This window comes from Anoplophora glabripennis, unplaced genomic scaffold, assembly GCF_000390285.2.
Source record: "Anoplophora glabripennis isolate ALB-LARVAE unplaced genomic scaffold, Agla_2.0 scaffold150, whole genome shotgun sequence".
NCBI lineage: Eukaryota > Metazoa > Arthropoda > Insecta > Coleoptera > Cerambycidae > Anoplophora > Anoplophora glabripennis.
This window is the reverse complement of record NW_019416425.1, coordinates 326,789-351,225: the sequence shown is the minus strand read 5'-3', so window position 1 is coordinate 351,225 and position 24,437 is coordinate 326,789. Positions and strand designations below refer to the sequence as shown.

General features: G+C 33.2%; 1 protein-coding gene across 1 annotated transcript; it reads right to left on the bottom strand.

Moving 5' to 3' along the window:
- Positions 1 to 12,426: 12,426 nt before the first annotated feature.
- Positions 12,427 to 14,217, bottom strand: LOC108904497. Its single transcript, XM_018707086.1, has 2 exons — positions 13,518 to 14,217; positions 12,427 to 12,917 (listed from the first exon to the last, which is right to left on the bottom strand). Exons 1-2 carry the CDS (start codon positions 14,215 to 14,217, stop codon positions 12,427 to 12,429), a joined length of 1,191 nt encoding a protein of 396 aa, XP_018562602.1.
- Between the last annotated feature and the right edge of the window lie 10,220 nt (positions 14,218 to 24,437).

Here is a 24,437-nt window from a genome sequence, read left to right as displayed (position 1 = left end):
CCGATAATATTACGCTGATCTTCATTTTCAACCTTGGCCAAAACGAAAACGAAAACATTTACTGAAATTTTTTAAAGAATAATATTCAGTTGGCATTTTGGTTGTTCATATGCATTTTTAAGAATTAATTTGTCATAATAAAATTAAAATTGTACTAATGTTTTAATTTTGACGGAACAACTTATTGAGTTATGGTCATAAGTGATGGTATAGTTAATAATAATAAATGTGTTATTGTAACGCGTGGTGGTAATAGTTTAAATAACTAGATGGATTTCACAGGGTCTAACGACACTTACAGTGTACGATAATTCAATAAACAAAGAAATCTAAATAAAAAATTTAGACAAATTTGGAACGAATACACTGAAGATGAATTTTTCGAGACAAAACGTCTAAATCTGGTTCGGGCTGAGGCAGTACTGTATTGGGGGTCATGAAGGCTTGCAAAAAATGTAATAAACTTTCTAGAGTCGTATTTAAAAAAATGAAGTTGATGATGGTCCTGGAGAGACGAAACGTTACATATAAAAATTGATTATGCCATTCGATAGAGGGTAAAAAGTGGCCATGAGAAAGTGTTCTTCTTTTTTCAATACCACCTCAAACAAGGCTGAAATGAAACAAAAACAGATTTCCAAAATTTCGATTTTTTTCAAATATTTCGAAAACTAATCATGTTAGCCTTGATTTCTTGGAGGCATAATATTGGTCCCTTGATTACGCAACTTTGCCCCTATTTAAGATACTTCGTACCTCTTACCGTTTCCGAGATCCCTGTAGTGAGAAGCGAATTTGTAACAGCCTGTATATCATGAAGTAAATCAAAGTTGTAAAGTCCTTTTTAATTCAGTATAAAAATGTTTTATTTTGTTTCCCACTTGGTTCGGCTATTGTGCCTTCATCAGGGAAAAAGAAACTTCAACGTACAAACAGAAAGAAAAACAAATATTTTCAAATCATTTGTAAAAAAACAAAACAAAACAAAAACAAACAAAATTAAACTATTACATCCATCCATACAGTGAAATCGATTAATATACAGAGTGAGTTGGGAAAATCGCACCAAACTCCAGGAATGGATTCTGCACGTCAAAATGACAAGAAAAAACTCAAATGTGATTTTCATCTGTTTTCAAGCTGTGACGTACATTTCAATAAAAAATAATTTATTGATATTCTATTAATGTGGCTCTCCTGATTGCTGCATTTCTTACTTTAACAAATGCTCAGTATTGATGATATGTTTTCCGAGTGCTCACTCTAATTTTGTATTTTTGAACAAGTCTCATAAATAGTAATTTAGTGCTGAAACCTGTAGTTCAAATGTAGCTTGACTGAACATTTGCATTCTCATGTTTATAGAAACATTCTCTTGCAGTACTTGTAATTCATTTTGTAAAAAATTTAAATAGTGGTCTCCTGTGAGTCGATTTTCCAAAATGAAGGGGCCAATTAAATAAATTTCGTTCATACCATGCCATACGTTTACCTATGCTGATAATTACTTGCCAATGTTACCTGAGGATTTTCATCTGACCATACGTGAGAGTACCGAGTATTAGTTAAGCCATCAGAATATTTTCTACTTCTTCTAAATCTTGTCGATGAGCTCGTTCAGATGTTATACTAACACTGGGAAGCTTTCCGGTTACGCACCAGTTTATACAGTTGAAATACGTTTTTACCAGGACATCTGTGTTGTGGAAACCGTTGAAGATATTCTTCAACAGCAGCATTATCATTCCCATTACAAAAATCATAAACAAACATCATACTTCCATACTCTAAATTTGAACAAGTTCTTGGCTTTTGTAATAACGGACTTTGATTGTACAAACAGGTAATCAAATGTTAAACTATTGCAATATAGAATGGCACATACAAATATTCTACTTTTGAACTTGGAACATGACATACTCTAACTTCAAATGTTTATTTTGTAGTTATACCGTAACTTGAAAACAAATGGAAATGGTATAACAATATTTGAGTTTTTCATATTATTTTGACGTGTAGAATCCATTCCTGGAGTTTAGTATGATTCTCCCAACTCACCTTGTATATTTTAGTTGATGACAAAATGATTATCATTGGAAAATAAAACTGCTAATTCATAACATTACGATTTTTCTTTGATATGAAAGTACCATTAAGTATATTTTTAAAAAATCCGAAAGTCTGTATAAGTCTGAACAATGGTTTAGATTTATGAGAATTCAATGATTCCAAACGTTTCGTCGTTCTTCACTGTCAGCATCATCACGGTGAAGCATTTGCAGAGTCACCACTGAAGATGCCGACAGCGAAGAACAGCCAAACCTTTGGAAGCATTGAATTAGCAATAAGACAATAAGAACCAAAATGAATACCAAGTCGGGCCTAAAGGTTCTACTAGCGGATCCTCCTCCACAAAGTCTAGCCCGAGAACAACAAGAGCAGGTCAAAGATTCCTAGCTAAGACTACGGAAATGGGAGATATTTTTGTAACTGACAATGACAAGTACACAGGCCGCGGCATAACAATCCGAAAAACCATCGTACTTAAATAGACAGTAATAAACTTAATTCCATCAAATCATCAATAATAATTTAAACATACTATGCCTATAGGCCTTTTTAGACCCATATTTATGTCATATTGATCTGTCGTGAGGCGGGTGCATAGGTACGAAAAAGATCGCTAAGATTACAGTATCGAGAGATACCTCGTTTTTTTTTTGTATCAGAAGAATGTACTTGTAATACCCTACAGTACAGTTGCACATAGGCCTGTGTAAATACTTCTAAATTTCTTTGAAACGTGCTATTCGGGTGATTTTATTTCTATAAATTCTAGATGTACTTGTTGAATTAGTTACAATGATATAGTTGGTAATTTGTGACCTGCTTTTTTAGAAGTGGAGTAGGAGGAAATTTTTTGAGGGGGTTGATTTTATTAAAAGTCTGGGTACATTCATTTCCGGAGATTCAAATTTTTGCAGTTTATAATGAAGGGTTTTCTTTTATAAAAGCTCAAACATTAAAAAGTTTTAAGTTCCCTTTTCAGTTTAAAATCTAGGATGTATTGCAAATTCCTGAAGACCAAAAACTGACCAACCTCACTGCTCACTACAAATGGTAAGGGTCTATCTGTGACATATTTTCATAATTTGAAATTATAAGCAAATTTTTCATTCGGTTTATTGGAATTTTTAGAAGATGTGTTTTTTCAATTATTTTTATCATTGTTATAATTATTATGAAAACATTGTTATAAGTACCGCACTTATAAATTTGCTGGAAATTCCACTTTTGCCATAAATATTATCCCACTTGCTACCTGATGCCTGAATGCCCCATACGTTATTCAAGTACCAAAAGTTTATTTCTGATTATGGCCACAAAGATAAGTAATGAAATATGGCGGCATATAAATCTGCATCTGGGGAATTATAGGTACCAACTGAGTCCCCGAAACGTAGCGCCAACGTATCCCATATAATATTACGTACAGCGGAAGGGTTTCGTTCTAATTAGAAAAGTTGGTTTGCGGTTTGTATCATTAAGGGTTCACACTGGGCATACTAATATCGTGGTGTGGGGGATGTTAAGGGCTAAGTAAATTAAAATATTAAGTACACACAAGATTCGTAGTTAAGAGGAATCTACCAAATTCAAATTCAACCTACACAGCAAAAAAAGTGCTAAACATGCAATTTTTAAAAAGCACATTAAATAATGTATTATAATAAAATGATATATGCAAATAAGAACTTTGAAAGAGCTTGGCGCTTCTCCGAAATTAAGAGGTTTAGTAAACATGACATTAAAATCAACAATAAGTAATGTTATAGTACAGGTTCAAGTGTGCGAAGACTTACCATTAAAACAAGGTTGAAACAGGAAGATTCTCAATCAAAGTTATTTTCAAAATAGCGCTAGAAAAAATATAGAGTAAGAGTAACAGCTATTTGAATCGAAGTGGAGATGTAAGTTCAGATTATCTCAAATGCAGGGGGTGTGATTTTGAGAGCTAAAAGATGCAATAATCAGAATTGTGGAAGAAGCAGTCGGGATAGCAGCTTAATCAAGCGAAATGTAAAGAAAATAAGAGGATCGCAACCCAAACCAGTATAAGAAATGAACACCTGTTTGGTGACAATAAAGAGCTTGAAAAATTCATCTATTTAGGTATCCGAATGAAAAGTAAAGGAAAGAGAAATAAGCACCAGGATAATAAAAGTAAGTAAATGTGCGAGAAAGTTGAACTATGAAGGAGAACGTAGTGACTGGTCTATATTGAAATAATGGCAGAGGGAATAATACCAAAGACCTGGAAAACGCTTAATTAGAAAAAAAATTACCAACAAAGCGATGACGAGAATTGGATATACAGCTACGGCAGATATGAAGGAAAAAAGCGTAGGAGATTGGAAGATTAAAGCCATCAGCAAAGAGTGGAAACAGATATGCAAATATGGGCCTAAAGCGTCTGTAAAACGTGATCATACAGCAACCAAGAATCTCAAGGTAAAAACAGATAAATGCAAGCCAACTTACATTGGTTCAAAGATACTAGGCTTTTTAATTAATATGTGAGAACTGACATGATTTCTGATTAAAAGTAAAACTCAGACAAATTAAATTGTTTTTATTCCTGGCTGAATTTCATGCTAATCGTTGTTTAAAATATATGTATTATGAGTCACAGCTCAATTTCAATATTTCAAATGCCCATGTGTTTCCTCATTGGTAAAAATTGCAGTATTTTTATATTTTGTATATTACATTTGATCTTAGAGAGTATATTTACAGTGTCCCGCATGGAACGTATCCCATGGAAAATTTTACGCCAAACAAAAAAGTCCATGGTCTTCTAAAAGCTTTCTTATTGAGATAGATATGAAAAACTTACCGAAATTTTGAATGTAATAAGATCAGAGTCAATACAACGGCTCAAGGTTTACTGAAAACCTATAAGTTTGTACGTGCTCCCTATACAGAATGATTCACAACTTATCCAAAAAAAATTTGGGAATAAATGCGGCATGAGAAATGGAGTCAAAATCGTAAAAAAGTTTTTTGTAAAATCTTTATAGTTTCCGAGAAAAAAAATTCAAGTTGTAGTACTTTCAAACATTACATCGCTGTGTTGTGTGTTGTTTTAGCCGTATTGGCATTTTATTTTATTGGCATTGGAAAATAATTATTATTCTTACAGATTTATTAAACAAAGTAATAATACTTGTTAATATTTAACATGTAAAAAATACTTTATTCATTCATGTGTAGGTAAAAACATCTGTTTATTCCTTGCCGTTCACTACGGATTAAAAGCGCAGTAAAAGCTGGGTTAGTGACCAAATAATAAGGTAGGTCAAGATTCACTCTCGATGAACCTTTGTGGGCCAGCGGTTTAAATAATTATTTTTTCCGCGTAAACATGTAATTTAAATTTTTTTATAGCGCATTCGTATTCTACTCATTTTCCTCTATATTTCCTTAAAATTAATGACATGAGAATTGCCCTTCTTCTGTCCTATAACCACTATTAGAATATTTTAAGAACCTGTGGTGACAAATGTACAAGTAGAGCAACTGTTACTTTCCGTAACGATAATAGCTGCTGAAATATATCTGAGTCAATCTATAAAATTCTGTTACCTATAATATAGGTATATTAAGTGTAAGTATACTGGTTATTTATAGTATTTCATTATCTATCTTTTTATTGTTACTTAAAAATTATCAATTATTCGACATCCTCGCGTTTAAATAGGCAATATAAAATGTTATTAAAAAATCCATCCCTTATAAAATTTCGCCCTTAATAAGTTCGCTAAAATAATTTGGGCACCTAATCGAAGTAAAACAGTCATAAATTTTTGAATGAATATAAAAAACACGTAAAAATTTCATTAGGGTGTTTAAGGCTGTAACAGCTTATAATAGGATTCACCCCCAAGCATCTTTCCTAATAAGCAGGGTAAATGTGTTTAATAATGCATTAACAGCTTAGTAATAAATTAACGATTTTATATGAACTGTCTACTTTTGTCCAATATTACGTTGCTTTAAAAGAAAACAAGGTTATTTTTCTTTAATCATAGTAAAACTGTTTTGTGCTCCGTGGTATTAGCTTTCGTCATATTGGCTTTTTTTTTTTATTATATTATAGTAAAAATTCTGTCTAATATCTCATCTCCTCTCATCTCCTCTCGTCTCATCTCGTCTTATTCTATCCTATTCTATCATGTCCGATGCTACCCTACCCTACCCTACCCTACCCTACCCTACCCTACCCTACCCTACCCTACCCTACCCTACCCTACCCTACCCTACCCTACCTTACTCTACCCTATCTATTCTTCCTTTCCTATTTTATTCTATCTTATTTTATATTATCTTTTACAACGCCCTTTATTTGATGACTAGTTTCAGAACTACATCTTCAATAGAATATTCTTTATATTTTGTGTTCTTCACTAATCTTGTTTTAGTACTCAATATGCTCACTATGTTCACCCGAAGATGTAGAAGATATAAGAACTTTTTATAACAACGAAATTTATAATGTAGTGGTCTATTAATTATTACTAATATTAATAGTCTACTTAAAATTTCATTTTCGAAATACTGTCAGTGTAGTTTAAATATTTATACTATAATTTAACTCGGTTTACATGCCTGAATTCTATTTTATAAAAATTGGTGAATGTGAACATAATGAGAACATCAATTTGATGTATGGCGAAAAGTATATATAAAACTCGTGTGAAAGTTCACATCTGCGTGTTGCTGGATTAACCAAAATCCCTTCACATACTTTGTAAATGATCCAATCAATATTTGTACAAGGTTATTTCGTTAAAACTCCAGCAAATTTGCGTTTAAAGTACATTTTAAATTTAAATTCTACTTTGAAATAACATATTGCTAATACAGATGTGAATTATTGCAAAATTTGTCAATTTTCGTTTCAATGCATAATTTTTTTTTTTATATTATTGTGTTCTAATTTCATGTAGGGCTTATCAACAATGTTAATAAATAGATTATCAATAATACATCCAGTTAAATGTTTTAAACGTTGACATTATTTTTTACAAATAAATTGCTGATGTTGCTAGATAGATTTTTTACAGAAATGATTTCATTTAAATGAAGACATTAGCGCTTAAAATAAATAAATTTTAAATAAAAGCGGTCTTATATGTTCATAGGCACTCGGGTAGAAGCCGCTCATGGCTATATTAAATTCCCACACAACTAAGATGTAGTCGTAGTGATGGTAATAGTTGTAGTAGTGGTGGTAGTGCTAGTTGTATCAGAAGTGATAATGCTGGTAGTGGTGGTAGTGGGAGTAATGGTGATAGTTATGATAGTGGTGGTAGAGTTAGTAGTGGTTATTCTTTACACGGATGTTAAAGGAATGTTAGTCAGTGTGCTCCGAAATATATGCAAAGAGTTTACATAGAACAAATTTTCATAAATACATTGTTATTATGCTTAATTGTTTACAATGTTTATAAAACTTATTGGGATAAACGAACGTACAGCTGTTTTTTGTATAATAAATACCTGCTGTGGATTTGTAACAAAAGTATTCCCCCACCTTCTTTTCCTAATATAGAGAATAACACATATTGCCTTTGATTCACAAAATGTGAGATTTTGGTTATTACAAAAAATTTCTTGGATAATTGTATGCTTAATTTATCGATATGATGTGATCATGAGAGACGGGTGTCAAAGTACACTTCAAGTAATTTAACATTCTTATTGTTTTGTTATTTATTCATCCTGGAAGATGGAAAATGCAGATGTGTCAGTTTGATCATTTGATAAATTCTACATTTTTTTAACTATTTGCACCTTTAAAAGAGATATTTGTGTATTATCTGCATTCATGATGCTATTTAATTTTTTAGTATACATCGTTCAAATAAAGCAAAAACAGTAGCGGGTCTAAGATTGATCTTTGCGGAATCTCTTTCTGACAAGTAATTGACTCCGATTGTTACTTAAAAAAAAAAACGTTGTTTGCTGTTACTGAAGTAAGAAACTATTAATATATTTTCCTTTCCCCTTAAGGCGTATTTATTTAGTTTTTCTTCAGCAGGATACAATTAACACAATCAAAAGTTTTAGATAAATCTATAAAAATGCTTATGGTTTTCAATATATAGATAAATGTTCTCTTCTCTCCTATTCTGGTTTTTTAGATTTTATATTATTTACTATAGACTCTATGTATTTTATCATAATTGTAATATGATCTTGATATATTTTATCAATGAAAAATTCCATATAACAGTAGAGTCCTGTTCACGGTTGTTTCTAACAAATGAAAAACATAATTTTGAAAACACAGGTAGTTATATAAATATAGAGTTTTCAATTTATTTTCTTTAACTACTAGTTTGTAGTGTTAGCATTTCTGTTTGAAATGATTTAAATACATTGTTGTATACTTAGTGCATTTAAGTAAGTAGTCTTATATACACGGCTGGAAAATCCATATGGTCCACATGAGAGCGACAAAGTAAAGTAAAGAAATCCGTGCGATAGACAAGGATGGCTATACTGAAGACATTTCATAATCTGAATAGTAATCGCCCGTTTCGGGTTAGAATTGGGAGTGACTAAGATTATTATCAAACGTCATCAATATAGCTATCCTTGTCTATCGCACGGGTTTCTTTACTTTACTTTGTCGCTCTCATGCACTGAAAGAAATGGGCTTATTAAACTGTTTATCTAGAATAATGTGTATAGCGCATATTAAAACTTTTATAAAAAATATACAACTTTTATTAAAAAAAAGCAATCATCTCCATACTCATTATTCAATGAGTTTAACTGGAAGGTGCTTAATACACCGTATGCATCTATGAAATAAAGTTTATAATGAATTACTTATACCTACATTATTATATGTTATAGACTATGTTCCAATTGTATAGTAGGGAAGATTTGTTGTATAAAGACCAGTATCCGAATTTGTATATAACAATTGTATTAACAGAATTATTCGTTCTTATACTGAATATGTTTCCGTTTTTAACGTGTAAAACGCATCTTATAATGGTTAAGTGATCGTCACCTCTCGGTGCATAATCGGTTATGATCGTTGTTAAGTTATATTCATAGTCTTGTAATAATAATCATATGTCAGACCCGAGAGCGAAGTGCGCCGACTCAATAAGAAACCTGGCTATTCCAGCCGCTGATTTAGGGTTCGCCGCACGAGCTCATCCCTTCTAAGATTTCAGTAGCATGCTATGCATGAAGCAGAACGGTACTCAACTATCTTATACAGTCCACTTTTATTGTCCATACATGTTCAATCATTGTCAAAATAAACACACAAAACCACAACGTCTTTATTATCTTTACTCAAGAAGAGAAAATACAACAATCGTAAAATTTCCGACAGTCCGCTGTGCATCGACTTACACACGTCTAGTTTGATGAAAATGGACAGTATATGCACATGTTTTGTGGGATACATGATCATATCGCGTTGTGTGAAATGGAAAATTATTATGTAAGTATCTAACTGTTTTATGGCTTGTAATTGTTTTGTTTTTTCAAATGTAAATCTTGTCTAAATCTTAAAAATTATTATTTTGTAGGTCCTATTAGAAATCGCTGATGTTAAGTTTTACATAAGATGGAGGAACAGAAGGTTAACGGTGACAAAGAAGAGCATGGGTATAAAGTCAATCAACCAGAGGAAATAAAATTATATGGAAAGAAGCTCAACCTTTCTGGGGATGCTTCATTCTTAAGGTGGAAGAGTTATAGTGCAAATTCTCATGTAATACAAGAAAATACGGGTGCATCGTTGCTAAGAAAATAAACTGGACAGTTTTGGGAGCGATTTGTCATCATTTTTAATGCTTAAAAGTATGTTTTATGTATGTTTACATTAGAACCTTAGCTTGTAATTACAGTTATCCAATAAAATTTTTGAAAACTTAATGTCATATGTGTTTAACTCATACAGAGTATACAACAGTTTAATACATTTATTATTATAAAACTTATAACCAGTACTAGATGTTCTAATAACGATATGGAACACTTTAATAACAGTTATTGCTATTATTTCGTAAAGGGTATAAAAAACGTTGTATACTAGTTATACAATAATTTAATAAAGAATAAGGTTTATAGTCACTATACAACTGTGCTAGCAGTACGCGTTTTATATCCAATATTCACCTATTTAACTGTCACATATAGTATACAATGGTCTTATAATGGCATATAGAATTCTAATAAAGAAGTCTAAGAAGAATTCAGTGAGTAAAGGCAGATAGACCATGCGGATTTTCCAGCCGTGTATATCTATTTTTTTCTAGATACTTGACAAGGAGAAAACCTCTTGCGTTGTTTTTACAAAATATTTTGTAAGTTCAAAATCAGTTTTATGACTTCTAAAGGCCACCTTCATGTGAAGGTGAATGCGACCAGGGTGATTCATTAACAACAGGAAAACCGAAAACTGAAGATACTATACGTGAAATGGTGACCATTGGCACAAAGATGCCTTATCCGAACCATTTTTGTTTGGCCACCCAGAAATCGGGACTTCAATCCTCTTGATTTTCCTATTTGGTCTCGAATGAAAGATATAGTTTACAAAGAAAATATCGGTTCGCGTGAAGAGTTGTGGCAAAGAATACAAATCGCTGCCAACGAAGTAAGATTCAATCCCAATATGTTGTTTCGAAGATCTCTCAGAGAGAGACGTTGTGTAAAGTGTATCAGTATCAACGGTGGATTCTTCGAACCATCGATTTAAATCATTATTACGTATTTCATTTGTTTTATTGTTAATTGTTGTAATAACATGAAGAAAAACGTGGTTTGTTTTGCTTTTAATTTTTCGTATTATCAAAACATAGTTTTCGTTAAATCGATTTTTCTCGAAAACGGATCGAGATACCGAAATGAAACAAGAATACATAATTAATGAAAAATGATTGCTCTTTCAGGTTTTGATTCAAGTTTCATGTTTGACATACAGGGTAAAATGTGAAATTGGTCGTAAGTGGCGCCCTCTATAAGCAAGGATGAAATTGCAGCACGCATCTTATTCATCGCTTAAAAAAATGTAGTTTCACAAATTTTTTCACAAGTTCCTAACCTACATATTTTCAGAATAATCGCGAAAAAACGGTTTAAAATTTTAACTCTCAACACCCTGTATTTCCGAAACTATCAAGTTTCGGATAATGCATGTTTGCGCTAATGGTCACCATTTCACGTATAGTATCTTCAGCTTTCGATTTTCCCATTGTTAATGATTCACCTTGTATACGGGGTGTCCCGAAATTCATACCACAAAATTTGGTCACATTTTCTTAAGACAAATTTAGGGGGCCCGTATTTTTTATTTTTACCAAGTGGCTCCCTCTTTAGCAGTTACAGCCCCCTGAAGTCCGCCCCTAAGAATAATCTTTTTTTTATATCTTAGAACCCTGTTGTACGAGAATCATTTAATTTGGTACAGAGGGGTTTTATGACATGTGGAATCTGATGGTGCTACGTTTTTTGGCGAGGAATCCCCTTAAGACAATTTTTCGTGGGCCCCTTGTCTTTGAAGCTAAAAAATTTAGTCGCATATTTAAATTTCTTAAAAATTATCAGTCCATTAAAAAGCCATTAAATTTAGAAACCTTTTGTCTCTTTATATTTTTTTCACAAAACGCATTGTTTTCAAGAAAAATGCCAAAATGTGATAGAATGCATATCGTGATTCGCCATTTTCCTCAAAAACATTGCGTTTTACGAAACAAATATCAAGAGACAAAAAAGTTTCTAAATTTAATGGCTTTCTAGCTAACAAATAATTAAAAAAAATAATAAATTTGCGACCAAACTTTTCTAGTTCCAAAGACAAGGGGGCCCACGAAAAAGTGTCTTAAGGGGGTCTCTCGCCAAAATGCTTAGCACTGTGAGATTCCACATGTCATAAAATCCCTGTGTACCAAATTTAGTGATTCTCGTACAATATGGTTTTGATATAAAAAAGGGGACTTCTTAGGGGCAAATTTCAGAGGGCTGTAACTCCGAAAGAGGGGGCCAGTTGGCAAAAAAAAAATACGGTGAGGGTTGCTTTCGATGTACAGCAAGAATAAAACGCTCTCTCAACGGTAATAATAAACTATTTTTATTGAAAACTAAGCTTGTGGAAAAAGACGTGTTGATGGTTCGAGTGTTTGTTGGAGAGTCCCTGTCTGTAGAGTCGGTCGTAGGTATATGGGTACGCGTCTGGTCTCCGGCGTCAGTGGACCCTTCTTGGAATGCTGGCGGCGTCTGCTGGCGTTCTTGACGTAATGCTTAAAAATGGGTCACTTGCAAACATGTGTACTCCCCTGCCAGTATGGATGCCATCACGGAACCTGCAGCCGGTCAGGGAAACGGACCCTTCTACCCGGACCTAATGGTAATTGCCTTGGGTGTGGTTGGCACGGATAATGGGGCAGAAGTTGACGGAAGGCTATTGTCCTCGTCGCCAGCAGCTGTCGCATCATTCAAACAATATGCAGGTTTGACTCTGTCTATGGACACTTTAACTTTGCGACCACGCACTAACACTGTGAATGTTTTGTCGTCGCGTTTGATCACTGTAAACGGACCATCATATAGGTTTTGTAGTTGAGTTTTAACGCCGTCCGCACGCACAAAAACACGTGTCGCTGTTGCCAAGTCTTTAATAACGAATGGCGTCTTGTCGCCATGGCGTTTAACTGCGGCTGGACGTAAGCTTTCCATATGACGTCTGAGGTCCTTAACAAAATTCGCTTCGGTGCTGAACTCTTCGTCTATTGTCCTGCGGGAATAAAGAAATTCTCCGGGTAGGCGTAGATGCTGTCCGTACACCATCTCGGCCGCGGTAGCTTGAATGTCTTCTTTCCATGCTGCACGTATTCCCAATAGCACAGTGGGAAGAACGCTAGTCCATTGATCGTTTTGGTGGCATTTTATCGCTGCTTGAGTAGACTATGAAACACAGATTCCCCGGAAATCGTTCTAACTGAGGATGTCGCAGAATGCGCGAGTTGGCCTGCCGCCGTAATTCGCGTTGTTTCGTTAAGTAGTCTTTTGTTGCGCACGTCCACCAGTAATCCATAAAAAGATAAAAAGTCTGCACTAATTATCGGTTTAGAGACATCTGCGACGACAAATTGCCATGTAAAACAACGACGCAACCGGAGGTTTAATGTCATTGTCACTGTGCCGTACGTAGCAATTGGGGTACCATTTGCCGCGGAAAGTTCGTACGTCGATTTCGATCGCGTCATTTCACTAGCGCACGCGGATATACACAAAGATCAGCACCCGCATCGACGAGAAACTGGACCTTGGAGTACGTGTCCGTAAGGTACAAACGGCGCGGAATCGGCCACGGGTCGCTGTTCGCCATCATCGACTGCCCGTCTCGTTTCCCGGACGATACGTGCACGGATAGCGGCACGTTCGAGCGCGGTCACCAAAACGTTGGTGATACCAGCACTGACCACTGTCACTGTCACGGCTTCGCGATCGGTTTTGCGAACGCGATCTGGGTGTTCTCGTCGTCGGTCGCCGCGGTTCACTCTTCGCGAATAGCTTCGCCATTGCCTGCGACATCTCCACTAACTGTTGCTCGATGCGATTCAGTCTGTCGTCTTCTGGACTGGATCTGGCCACCTCCTGAAGCGCTGTGCCAGGCATTACTATCTCCATAACTGCGTCGGCCAGCTCCGCGACATCGTCCAACGCGGCATTCTTCTGTGTCGCGAGAATTGCCTGTACACTAGACAGCAGGCGCCCTATCCACAGCGTGCGTAGGAGCGAATCGGAAACGGTAGACGCTGCTAAAGCCTTTAATCGGCGCAAAAACTGGGACGGTTTCGAGTCCCCGATTTCTTCGCGCTCTAGGAGTCGCCTCGTTTTTTGTTCCTGAGACGTACTCAGTCGTCTTATTAAAGCTGCCCTAAGTGCGGAGTAAGGCTTGTCTTGGGGTGGATTCATCACCAGGTCGCTCACTTCACTCATCACGTTTCTGTCTAGAGCAGTAATGGGGTAGTTAAACTTTGTTTCTTCACTTGTCACACTGTCCACTACCTGAAGCCACATCTCTGCATCGTCCGAAATAAATGGTGGAAGTTTCACTGCGACATGGTTCACTTCCGTCGCGGTATAATTTTCGACTTGGTTTTTTTCGTTGAGGCTCATGTCGTTTGCTGAGTTGCGCCAAATAAAACCACTCTAACTGCACAAAATCGCGTACTTTCACTGAAAAGATCACGTCGGTTGAAAAATCACGTCGAGGTCACCACTTGAGGGTTGCTTTCGCTGTACAGCAAGAATAAAACGCTCTCTCAACAGTAATAGTAAACTATTTTTATTGAAAACTAAGCTTGTGGAAAAAGACGTGTTGACGGTTCGACTGTTTGTTGGAGAGTCCCTGTCTGTGGAGTCGGTCGTAGGTATATGGGTACGCGTCTGGTCGCCTTCTTGGAACGCTGGCGGCGTTCTGCTGGCGCTCTTGACGTAATTCTTAAAAATGGGTCACTTGCGAACATGTGTACCCACAACGGATCCCCAAATTTTGTTGCAAGAATTTCGGGACATCCTGTATAACAAAACGGAAACACTTCTTTTTCGAGATACGATATGTTGAAAATTAATTTAAAGGTTTGTAAAAAAAATGGGAAATATAACTAGGTACTAACTTCTGCTTTTGGAAGTACAGGACAGGAACAGATTCGGAAGGAAAATAATAACATGTTTGTGTCTTATCAGAATAAAGATTCCCAACAAGAGAGTGAATTGCACTGGTTTAAAAATCTGTAACAAGTTTATTTTAATTCCATTAAAAAATAGTATAAGACTAATTAATGTCTTTTAGAAATGTGTTGCCATTTTATTAGACCAAAAATGATTAGTGAGACCTAAGTAAGCCTCAGATTACAATCAATAATTGTACTTTTATTGCTTCAGTGCAGTTGATATGCGCCCGATCACCTGCAAAGACAGATAATTATTCTTCAACAGGTATGTAATATCTATGTTCATTGCGCATCTGTAGGCGTGGCAAAACGAGAGCTTTACACTCTTGTATGAAACACCTTGTATCTCGAAGACGAAGTATTTTTTGGGAAATTTGTGACGTAGATACCGCCATTACAGTTTGGCCTATTATTTTAAGTGCATCCACAAAATTGAAAAAATATTTTCTTGTAATTTACAATTAAATTTTTTCTCCTAGTAAAAACCGTAAGCGATTTCAATTTATACGTTTATTTAAGTAATAAATTTTACCGCATTGTCTACCGAAATGTAAAAGCAAACAACTAATTTGTCATAAATCAGTTACCCAAATCCAATTATCGAACAGAACGCATTAATTTTAGCTTGAATCTAGACTAGAAATATTGGTGGTGAATTGCCTGCCAAAATTAATTGATTAATTAGTGATACCTTGCTCAAAAAACTTTACTTCTGACATTCAGAAATAACCTGTACCATTGCAAAAAACATTCGTTAAAAATAAATGAGAAATTAATTTCAAGCGAACTTCTATAAATTACGTTCAAAGGTACTATTTTCAAGAGAGAGAGGTTGAAAGTTCTGTTTATTTTTCAGAGGGGTATAACTACGTATAAATAAATATAGATACATAAGTAGTATTCCTGTTTAATGTGTCTTAATTAACTATAAATACGGGTGTCCCACGACGACGAGACATTAGACATATTTCAGAGTGTTTTCGGACATGCCCTTCTCAACTAAAATCATGGCGTCCACCTAAGATTCCGGTTATACCGGAAGTTGACCTCACCTTCGTTATTTTAAATAGAACACCCTGTACATTATTGCAATTTTGGTTTCTACGTCAATTTTTAGGTGAACTTTCATAATGGTTCCCTGTTCTTAAAGTTAACCATTTTTGATAAAAAAAATTAAACAAGCACTGCCTAATTCAAAAAGCTGTGTATTTTACAATAATAAAGTTAGAGCGATAAAATTTATAGGGGACATAACTAAAACTTTAAGCTTCCCTGCCATAATTTCAAAATGGCTTAATTTCATACAGGATGGTAGAAATTTAATGCCGAATTTAATCAACTTTAAACCATCTCAACTTATTTTTTATATGTAACACCCTGTATATTTTTGCGCAACCTGATGAACAATTTCGTTCTCAGGGACATCCTGTATAGATAGATACATTTATGAGCAAATTTCTTCATTTTCAATTCTCACTAAACGAATTGTAAATAAATTAAACCCATGTCAAATAATGCCCGATAAACTAATTAAATAATATGTTTCATTATCTTCCTTCAGGAATCACTAGTATAATTTTGTATAATTTTGATAGAGTAGAACCATAACCATAATAATCCAAGAATATCTTGTAATACAAGTTTTATATTTTAATCTGAGTGAACTTATATACTAAACATACTTTTTTATTTCAGTAAAAATACTTACTTAAATACTTAAAATACTATATATAAATGGTTCCTTAGTTATTGCTAAATACTGAAAATATGTGGTAAAACGTAATCATCTAGCAATAAACTAATTAAAGAACTTAATTAATAGGCTAAAATTCCTCCGTATTAATAAATTTTATGAAAGGACAAGTCATCAAAGAATTTTTCCATTTTACGCTTTATCCGCTAACTTATATAAAACTTATTACATCATTATGTTTGACGTCTTCTAATTTATTAAGTATAAATAAGGTTCTTTCCGCCACCATTTCCAGCCATAAAACTTTATGGTTCCTTACTTTCTTTGATAATTAAATATAAAACTGAAGTAAAATTAGGAATTAGAACTGCAACTTTGAGTTGCTTTTCCTGCACTTTTTTAGACAATTTCTCATCTACTTTGAAGATATCTTTCCCCTCTTTACTCAATTAAATAGGTATAACAGTTAATAATTGGTATTACTGTTCATGCGTTATATTTTTAATTTTTGTAAAAAAAGGACAATATCCTAAAGCATATCGTTTCTCTAGAACTAAACTAATCTAAGTACAAAGTTTAAAAATTTGCATTTTATACTTTAGTCTTAGTGATACTGAATTATAAAATGCAAATATTAAAATGTTGGACATAACAGTCCTGATCTCAAGAGACGATGTGCAGATTGCAGAAGCCAAACATAGAACCACTCGTATGTCTCTCTTAATCGATATTGAAATGTTTTCACATATTTGTAGGAAATAATTTTCGGTAAAGCGATTGATTTGATGGAATCAATTTGATTTTGATCATAAGCGTCCGGTTCTAAAATTAAAAAGAGTTTAACTTTTTCCAAAAAACGTGTTTTTCTTTTTAAAAGGTTAATATTATAATATAATTTAGTGTCCCTAGAAATTTCTCTCCACCACGTTCTAATAAAATATCTTTAAAAGTGCTCGAGATATGGATACCCAAATATTTAGTTTTGTTTTTACATTTACATGATCGTTCAATTCTGAAGCAATTTATTTTATTTAGTTGGCAACAAGAGTACCCCCTAAGAATTTATATTTATTGAATATATTCACAACAAACCGAAGAAAATAACATAATAATCTCAATAATTATCTCTATTTCAATTAACCAACTTCCTTTTTCTATACATTTTTCTAACCTTTTACCACTTTCCTTTAGAAATATCAAAACGTTTTAATTTAAAATAACCGAGTTATAAGAGTGGTTCCATGAAATGTAAAATAAAATATTTACATTTGTTAAACATTGTATAGATCAATTTCCTCAAGTCTGGCGATGAAATACCATGCAGATATCCTAAGATATACTTACTGCTAGAGTTTGACTAGTTCGACACTTTGGTGCGTAAAAAAGACGTCGATGAGTACTGGAAGCTCCGGGGTTTGCATTGTGAACCGTGGCTTGTTTCCTTCGTCAGTTATCTAATGCACTAAGACGAGCTGTTAAATCTAAAGAAATTTAAAAGTGTCTCGTTCGAGATATACTAATACAATAATTAAACATTACTAATACAATTATTAAACATTTTGTGATTTACATTGTGATGGAACAGTAATAAAATGTATTGCTGGACATATGTTAGTATCACTATAAAAAAATATATTAAACGTCAAATACTATCTTTTTTGACTTATTATGAATAATTTTGATTATTTTGTCGGAAATATATACCTAACTGACCTTAATGCTGTTGATTTTATTGTAATATCCATCAGGATAAAGAAGAAGCGGGCAGTAACAAATAGTTGGACTTAATTGGAAAAAAATGTGGATAATTGTAGACGAAATTAAAGATAGAAAATAAAATAAAATACTTTTATTGTGTATGTATGACCTTAGACGTGGGGAAGTACCTATTTACAAATTTGTTACTTTTCATTATAAAGCTTACCTTATCCTCAGTGTTTCACCCTATTTTAGGGGATATTTTAGCGTTTTGCTAAAAAATGCAGGTACAGAACTTTTTTTGTGGGCTGTGTTATTAAAGTGGAGGTATATACTGAAAACAGTTATATACTTTCGACATTTTATCTTCAACAGTCGTTGCCATTATTTCATTAAAATTATCTAAGTTGTTTACAAGTATTCAGTTTCTAAATTATCAAGTTTAGAATTTACCTCTAGCCTGCCGATTTGGGAAAACTTTGTAATGAGAGAACGATTTCAATAAGTGTCCTGCCACGTTAAATTAAACTGTTCCAAATTCTGAAACTCCATATAATAACATAAACTTGTTACAAAATAATATATAAGCTTCCCCTTTGATACATCATACATATATTAAATAAACAAAGGATCTTTAATTATGAATAACAATATTTATATACTACTGGAATAGAATATTCTGTTACGTTTGCAGTTTCCGTTTATAATGGACTGTTTCCGTAAATATTCTTATACACAGGACGTCACAAGTTTTAATCGAAAAAATTTAGTAGGCGACAGAACTTGCAAAAATAAAAGGAAAAGGTAATTTGAACTTTTATGTTTTAAAGTTCCTTTTTCAAAACACAGGATGTTAAAGTTAACAAAAAACAGGTTTTCAAATATCTCAAAAATGATATCCTATTTATTACTTCATTTTATTAATGAAATTAAATTATTTTTTCCAGGGGCGAGCGGAAAACAATTTTTATCTTTTTTCTTAAAAAGGAAGCAAGANGTATATACTGAAAACAGTTATATACTTTCGACATTTTATCTTCAACAGTCGTTGCCATTATTTCATTAAAATTATCTAAGTTGTTTACAAGTATTCAGTTTCTGAATTATCAAGTTTAGAATTTACCTCTAGCCTGCCGATGTGGGAAAACTTTGTAATGAGAGAACGATTTCAATAAGTGTCCTGCCACGTTAAATTAAACTGTTCCAAATTCTGAAACTCCATATAATAACATAAACTTGTTACAAAATAATATATAAGCTTCCCCCTTTGGTACATCATACATACATTAAATAAACAAAGGATCTTTAATTATGAATAAAAATATTTATATACTACTGGAATAGAATATTCTGTTACGTTTGCAGTTTCCATTTATAATGGACTGTTTCCGTAAATATTCTTATACACAGGACGTCACAAGTTTTAATCGGAAAAAATTAGTGGGCGATAGAACATGCAAAAATAAAAGGAAAAGGTAATTTGAACTTTTATGTTTTAAAGTTCCCTTTTTCAAAACACAGGATGTTAAAGTTAACAAAAAACAGGTTTTCAAATATCTCAAAAATGATGTCCTTTTTTATTACTTCTTTTTATTAATGAAATTAAATTAATTTTTCCAAAGGCGAGCGGAAAACAATTTTTATCTTTTTTCTTAAAAAGGAAGCAAGATCCTCAAAATATGCAAGAAATAAAAAATTGTATTTTTAACTACTCTATAAAAGTAATATCTAACTGCATCAAATTCCCCTAATTATTAATAAATATGTGCCAAGTTTTATCAATATTGGTTACGTAAAAAAATGAACTTTTCTATTCATTTTTGCGAGTTATTCTGTTGTTTCCATTATTTCAGTTACATAAAAATAACGTTAATTACGGGATGAAGTAAAAAATAACTCAATTTGTACAAGGAAAAAAATTATGTTGAAAATGAACTCAATTGTATCATTGTAGGTACACAATAATTTGTATAAAAAACTTGCTACCGTTTGTGTCAAAAAGTCATATTTAAAGTGTTTTAATTAATTTTACTACAGTTTTTAAAATATATTCACTTTCTATTTTGCTAAACGATACACGTAATTGTATCAAAATTTCATATATTTCCTACACAAATTTGTATACACTTTGTCAAATTCAGATTCTACTTCCACATTATTGTTGAAAAGCATTAATGTATGTTTATAAATTTTATAGAAATTATAAAAGCAATACCGTTTATAAGTGTAAAGTAGTTCAATTTTTGAATAAAAAAAAGGGTTCAAGTGCAGTCAGCAAATGAATTTGGAATACACTATTAAAGACTATTACTACTTCTAATTCTTATATACGAGTCACTGGTATTTTGTAGCTAACAAGTGCCAAGAAATAAGAAATTTGAAGAGCATATATATTTTTATTATTATAATTTTTTTCAAGCAAATCTATTGTTACTCACAACTAATCATAAAAATTAACTTGACCACTGATATAATAAACATGTAAAAGAACTTTTCCGCCCATGTCTTTAAGGTTACGTCTCTTTATATATAACAGGAAATTTTCAGAATTTTATTCCAATTTAATACAGTAATATTTCCAAAGAAGTGTTGCAAACTATAGCAGCAGATATAATTTAACAAAATGGTAATAAGAAATCCTTTTAATACGTATATAGAAATGGTAATGGCACGGAGGTTAAAAGTCTCACATGGAGTGCATCCGCGATGCCTCTGCGCGACTCCACGCCTGTGGGGTTTGGGGTGTGGTCCCAACTTCGCCCATCAGTATCGTTGATGCCGTTGCGTATGCTTTCAGTTACAGGCAGTGGTGTATTGCGCGTTCTGATCTCATGTCGTTACTTATTCTTCAGACAAAAAAAAAACAATGTTCTGCTCACCCGAAACCCTACCGATTCATATTATTTGAACGAATTTGTAAAACCCTATCGTTCTCACAAGTACCTGGGTGTCTTTGAAATTATAGCATGTCCTTCATCTACGTCATGTTGAGGATGACTGTTTTCTAAATAGAATTGAGTCTAAAGCCCTTTTCATGTTGTTTTTTCTCGTAATAATCGATTTCTTTGTCATAGCTATATAATCATTCCCGCGTTCATACGTTGCTGGACGTTGTCTATAAAACTTCTGTGAGATATTATATTCATGTAGGGACATTTGTGTAAAAATTAAACTTTATTTTGCTGCGTTCGTTTTTTTTAAAATAATAATTAAGTTACGTTCTAACTTTTCCTCAACATGAATGAAATGTACAATCATCATTAACATAGATATCAGGTAAATGAATCGATTCAAAATGATTATCAGTGAATATAAGAATTTAATAGACAAATGGAAACAAATCGAATTATTATAATTTCAATTGCAGAAGTTTGTTTTAATAGTGTCACAAAATTGATCTTACTAATGTTCAGCATGACTGAATTAATTCCGACTGAAAAGTTTTCGAAACTAAAAGACCAATTATAACTTCCGTTACATAATTGAATAATGAAATTTAGTTAAAACTGTTCATATTATTAACCTTAGATTTACTGAAAATATTTTACTAAACTGAGAACCTGCACCTGAAACGAAGTTATGTAAAGAAATTATTATTGTTTTATTTTTTTGGTACTATACTATAGTTCCTTTTCCTTTAATTTTTATATCTTTTATATCTATATGAATAAAATTAAATGCTATTTGTTGGTAAGCGCATCACTTGGCTGGACCGATTTCTAATTTTCGAATAAGGTTTCTAGGGAATGAAGAATTGGTAAAGTTGCCCCCGAAAATTTAAAAATCTTTTTTTGTTTTGCTGGTTATGATACTGAAAAAGTTAACAGGAAAAACAAATTTGGGACAATTACAAACCAGTCGGAAAATTCGGAAAAAATACAAAAATCATAACTTGTGTGTGCACTCTCGATCATAACTGACGATAGGAACGACATATTTGGTTGATTCATTTTTGTTTTGTTCGTTATGTTCCCGGGAGGCCCAATTGAATGTTTTCAAAACAGAAAAAAAACGCATTCCTGCCTAACACATGTAAAATTTCCCATTGGCGTACCTACTTCTGAATGTACTCCTCCTCAAATTGAATACCCATGGCTCAATCGCTATTAGAAACAATGATACTCAGAAATAAGTTATTGTCATTTTTTACTTTGTTTACATTTTACAATAGCTTTTCACAAATTCACAAAACGATCACAAACAAATTAACTGAAATTTGGACAGGACAACTTCGGTCGGATCAGCTAGTTTTCTATAACTTGTGAGAATGTAAACTCTGGAGCTGTTTCTATCACGCAATTAATTTTTTTCCTATTAATCAGTATACAAAATTTGAAATATTTAATACGGGTAAGTACATATGTTAAACAAAAATAAAACGTTATTACTAAGTTAATCTAAAACACAGTATCAGTTGAAAATATAAGACAGAACGAGTTATCCCATGCTATAGGTACAACAAAGTGATAAGATACATGATTTCTCATACCGTTCTTGCACAATGTATGTGTTGGTTTTTTGGCTCTTAATATAACTGGACATATGTTTGTCTTAAATATTACTGTGGTTTCTTATATTTGTACCTAGTGGATTATTTTGGAAAAGAAAAAGAGTTAAATGGAGAAAGTTTTAGATCATTCTGTTACTAACTTAATGGTGTTTGCAACCAGCTCTAGCTATTCGTTTTTTCGAGATATTTTGAAACAAAGTGACTTTATTTCTTTATTTTTACGAATGTTTGAAAGCTGTGAAAACTTTGTTACAACAAAGGATTCAAATTGTACTGCTTCAATAAACCATCGTTTCCATTTCATGTTTGTGTTTTTTATAATAAATCAAGGTCCAAGAAAACTTAAGGAAAAAAAGGAAATAAAAATAGTTAGCTAACTAATCTAACGCCATTCTTTAGGAATTTCATATTGATTCTATTCATATAAATAGTAACACAACATTTTATGACTTTTTCAGGTCAGAAAGAAGTCCCTGAAAAATATTTATACCAGCATCAAAAGAACTACGGAAATTCCAATCTATATAATACATACTACATTTACAATAAATCGAAAGAACATGCAATGAGTTTAGCGTAGCTCTAGGAAAATCCTGAAGTGACCGAATTTTTGCCATACTAAATTTCAATGTATCGATTAAATAGCAATGCACGTTGGACGGGAGCCAACTTCGGAACTTATTTAACCATGTACGCGAAGAATACATTAAATATTTGAGCTACCAGATTAATGACATCGTTACCCTTGTACATACAAAACAGGTAATTTTAATTTGTTTAGACGTACACACCAAAGCTGTTACCTACACGCATGATGCCGCATATCATTTAATGGAAACCATTTTCGCATTTGATTAACTTTCCAGGTTAAAATGGAAACGGAGCGGTGAAACCCACATGCGTTAGATACTATAGTAAACCCTGTTATATTTATAACGAATTGGAAGCCTCTGAAGAGCGGTAGGTAGGTTTATTCATTATAATTTTTCATTCAGATGATGATGAATGTATCTTGATGTTTTAAATTGAAGTGGAGCAAAAACTAGTTTCATAAGAAACTATTCAATGAAGCTATTCACGAAGGTAAAGTACAATATGTCAAATGTAGGTACCAACTTAGCAGCTGTCAAGTTGCATTGACTTTAATTTAATGTGTTATCGAATTAAAAATGAAATTATACTTGCATAAAACATACAGGGTGTTAATGAACTTATGTCAAATATTTTTGCCACATGTCCGTTATGTCAACATGTAATTTTAAAATCTGACTTACCATCACATTGCAAGGAGCTACCTTTTGAGAACTGCTGATTTTCGTAGAAGATGTTCGATGTATCCACCATTTGCTTGCACACAAGCTTCAGCGCGACGTATCCAATTCGCTAGCACGCGTTGCGCGTTAGTCCATCTCACGAACTTCCACTTCAACTTTGCGACCGCTGCCTATCCAGCCGTCGGGTGGAAAGTAATAGAAAGTTGCGCACTCACCGAAAAAAGTGAGCGGGGGCTCCGTTATGCAGTAACCACATATTTTGCCAGACATTTTATGGCACGTCTTCCAATAACTTCGGCAAGCGATTTTCAAAAAATCTACATATGAAGCTCCGTCTAAGCGTCTAGGCAATTCAAAAGGTCCTATTAAAGTGTCATTAACGATACGGGCCCACATGTTCACTAAAACTGTTGCACCGCGACGTATTTTGTGTGGATTTTCAATAGTCCAGTGATGAATGTTGTGGACGTTACGTACATCATTTCGAC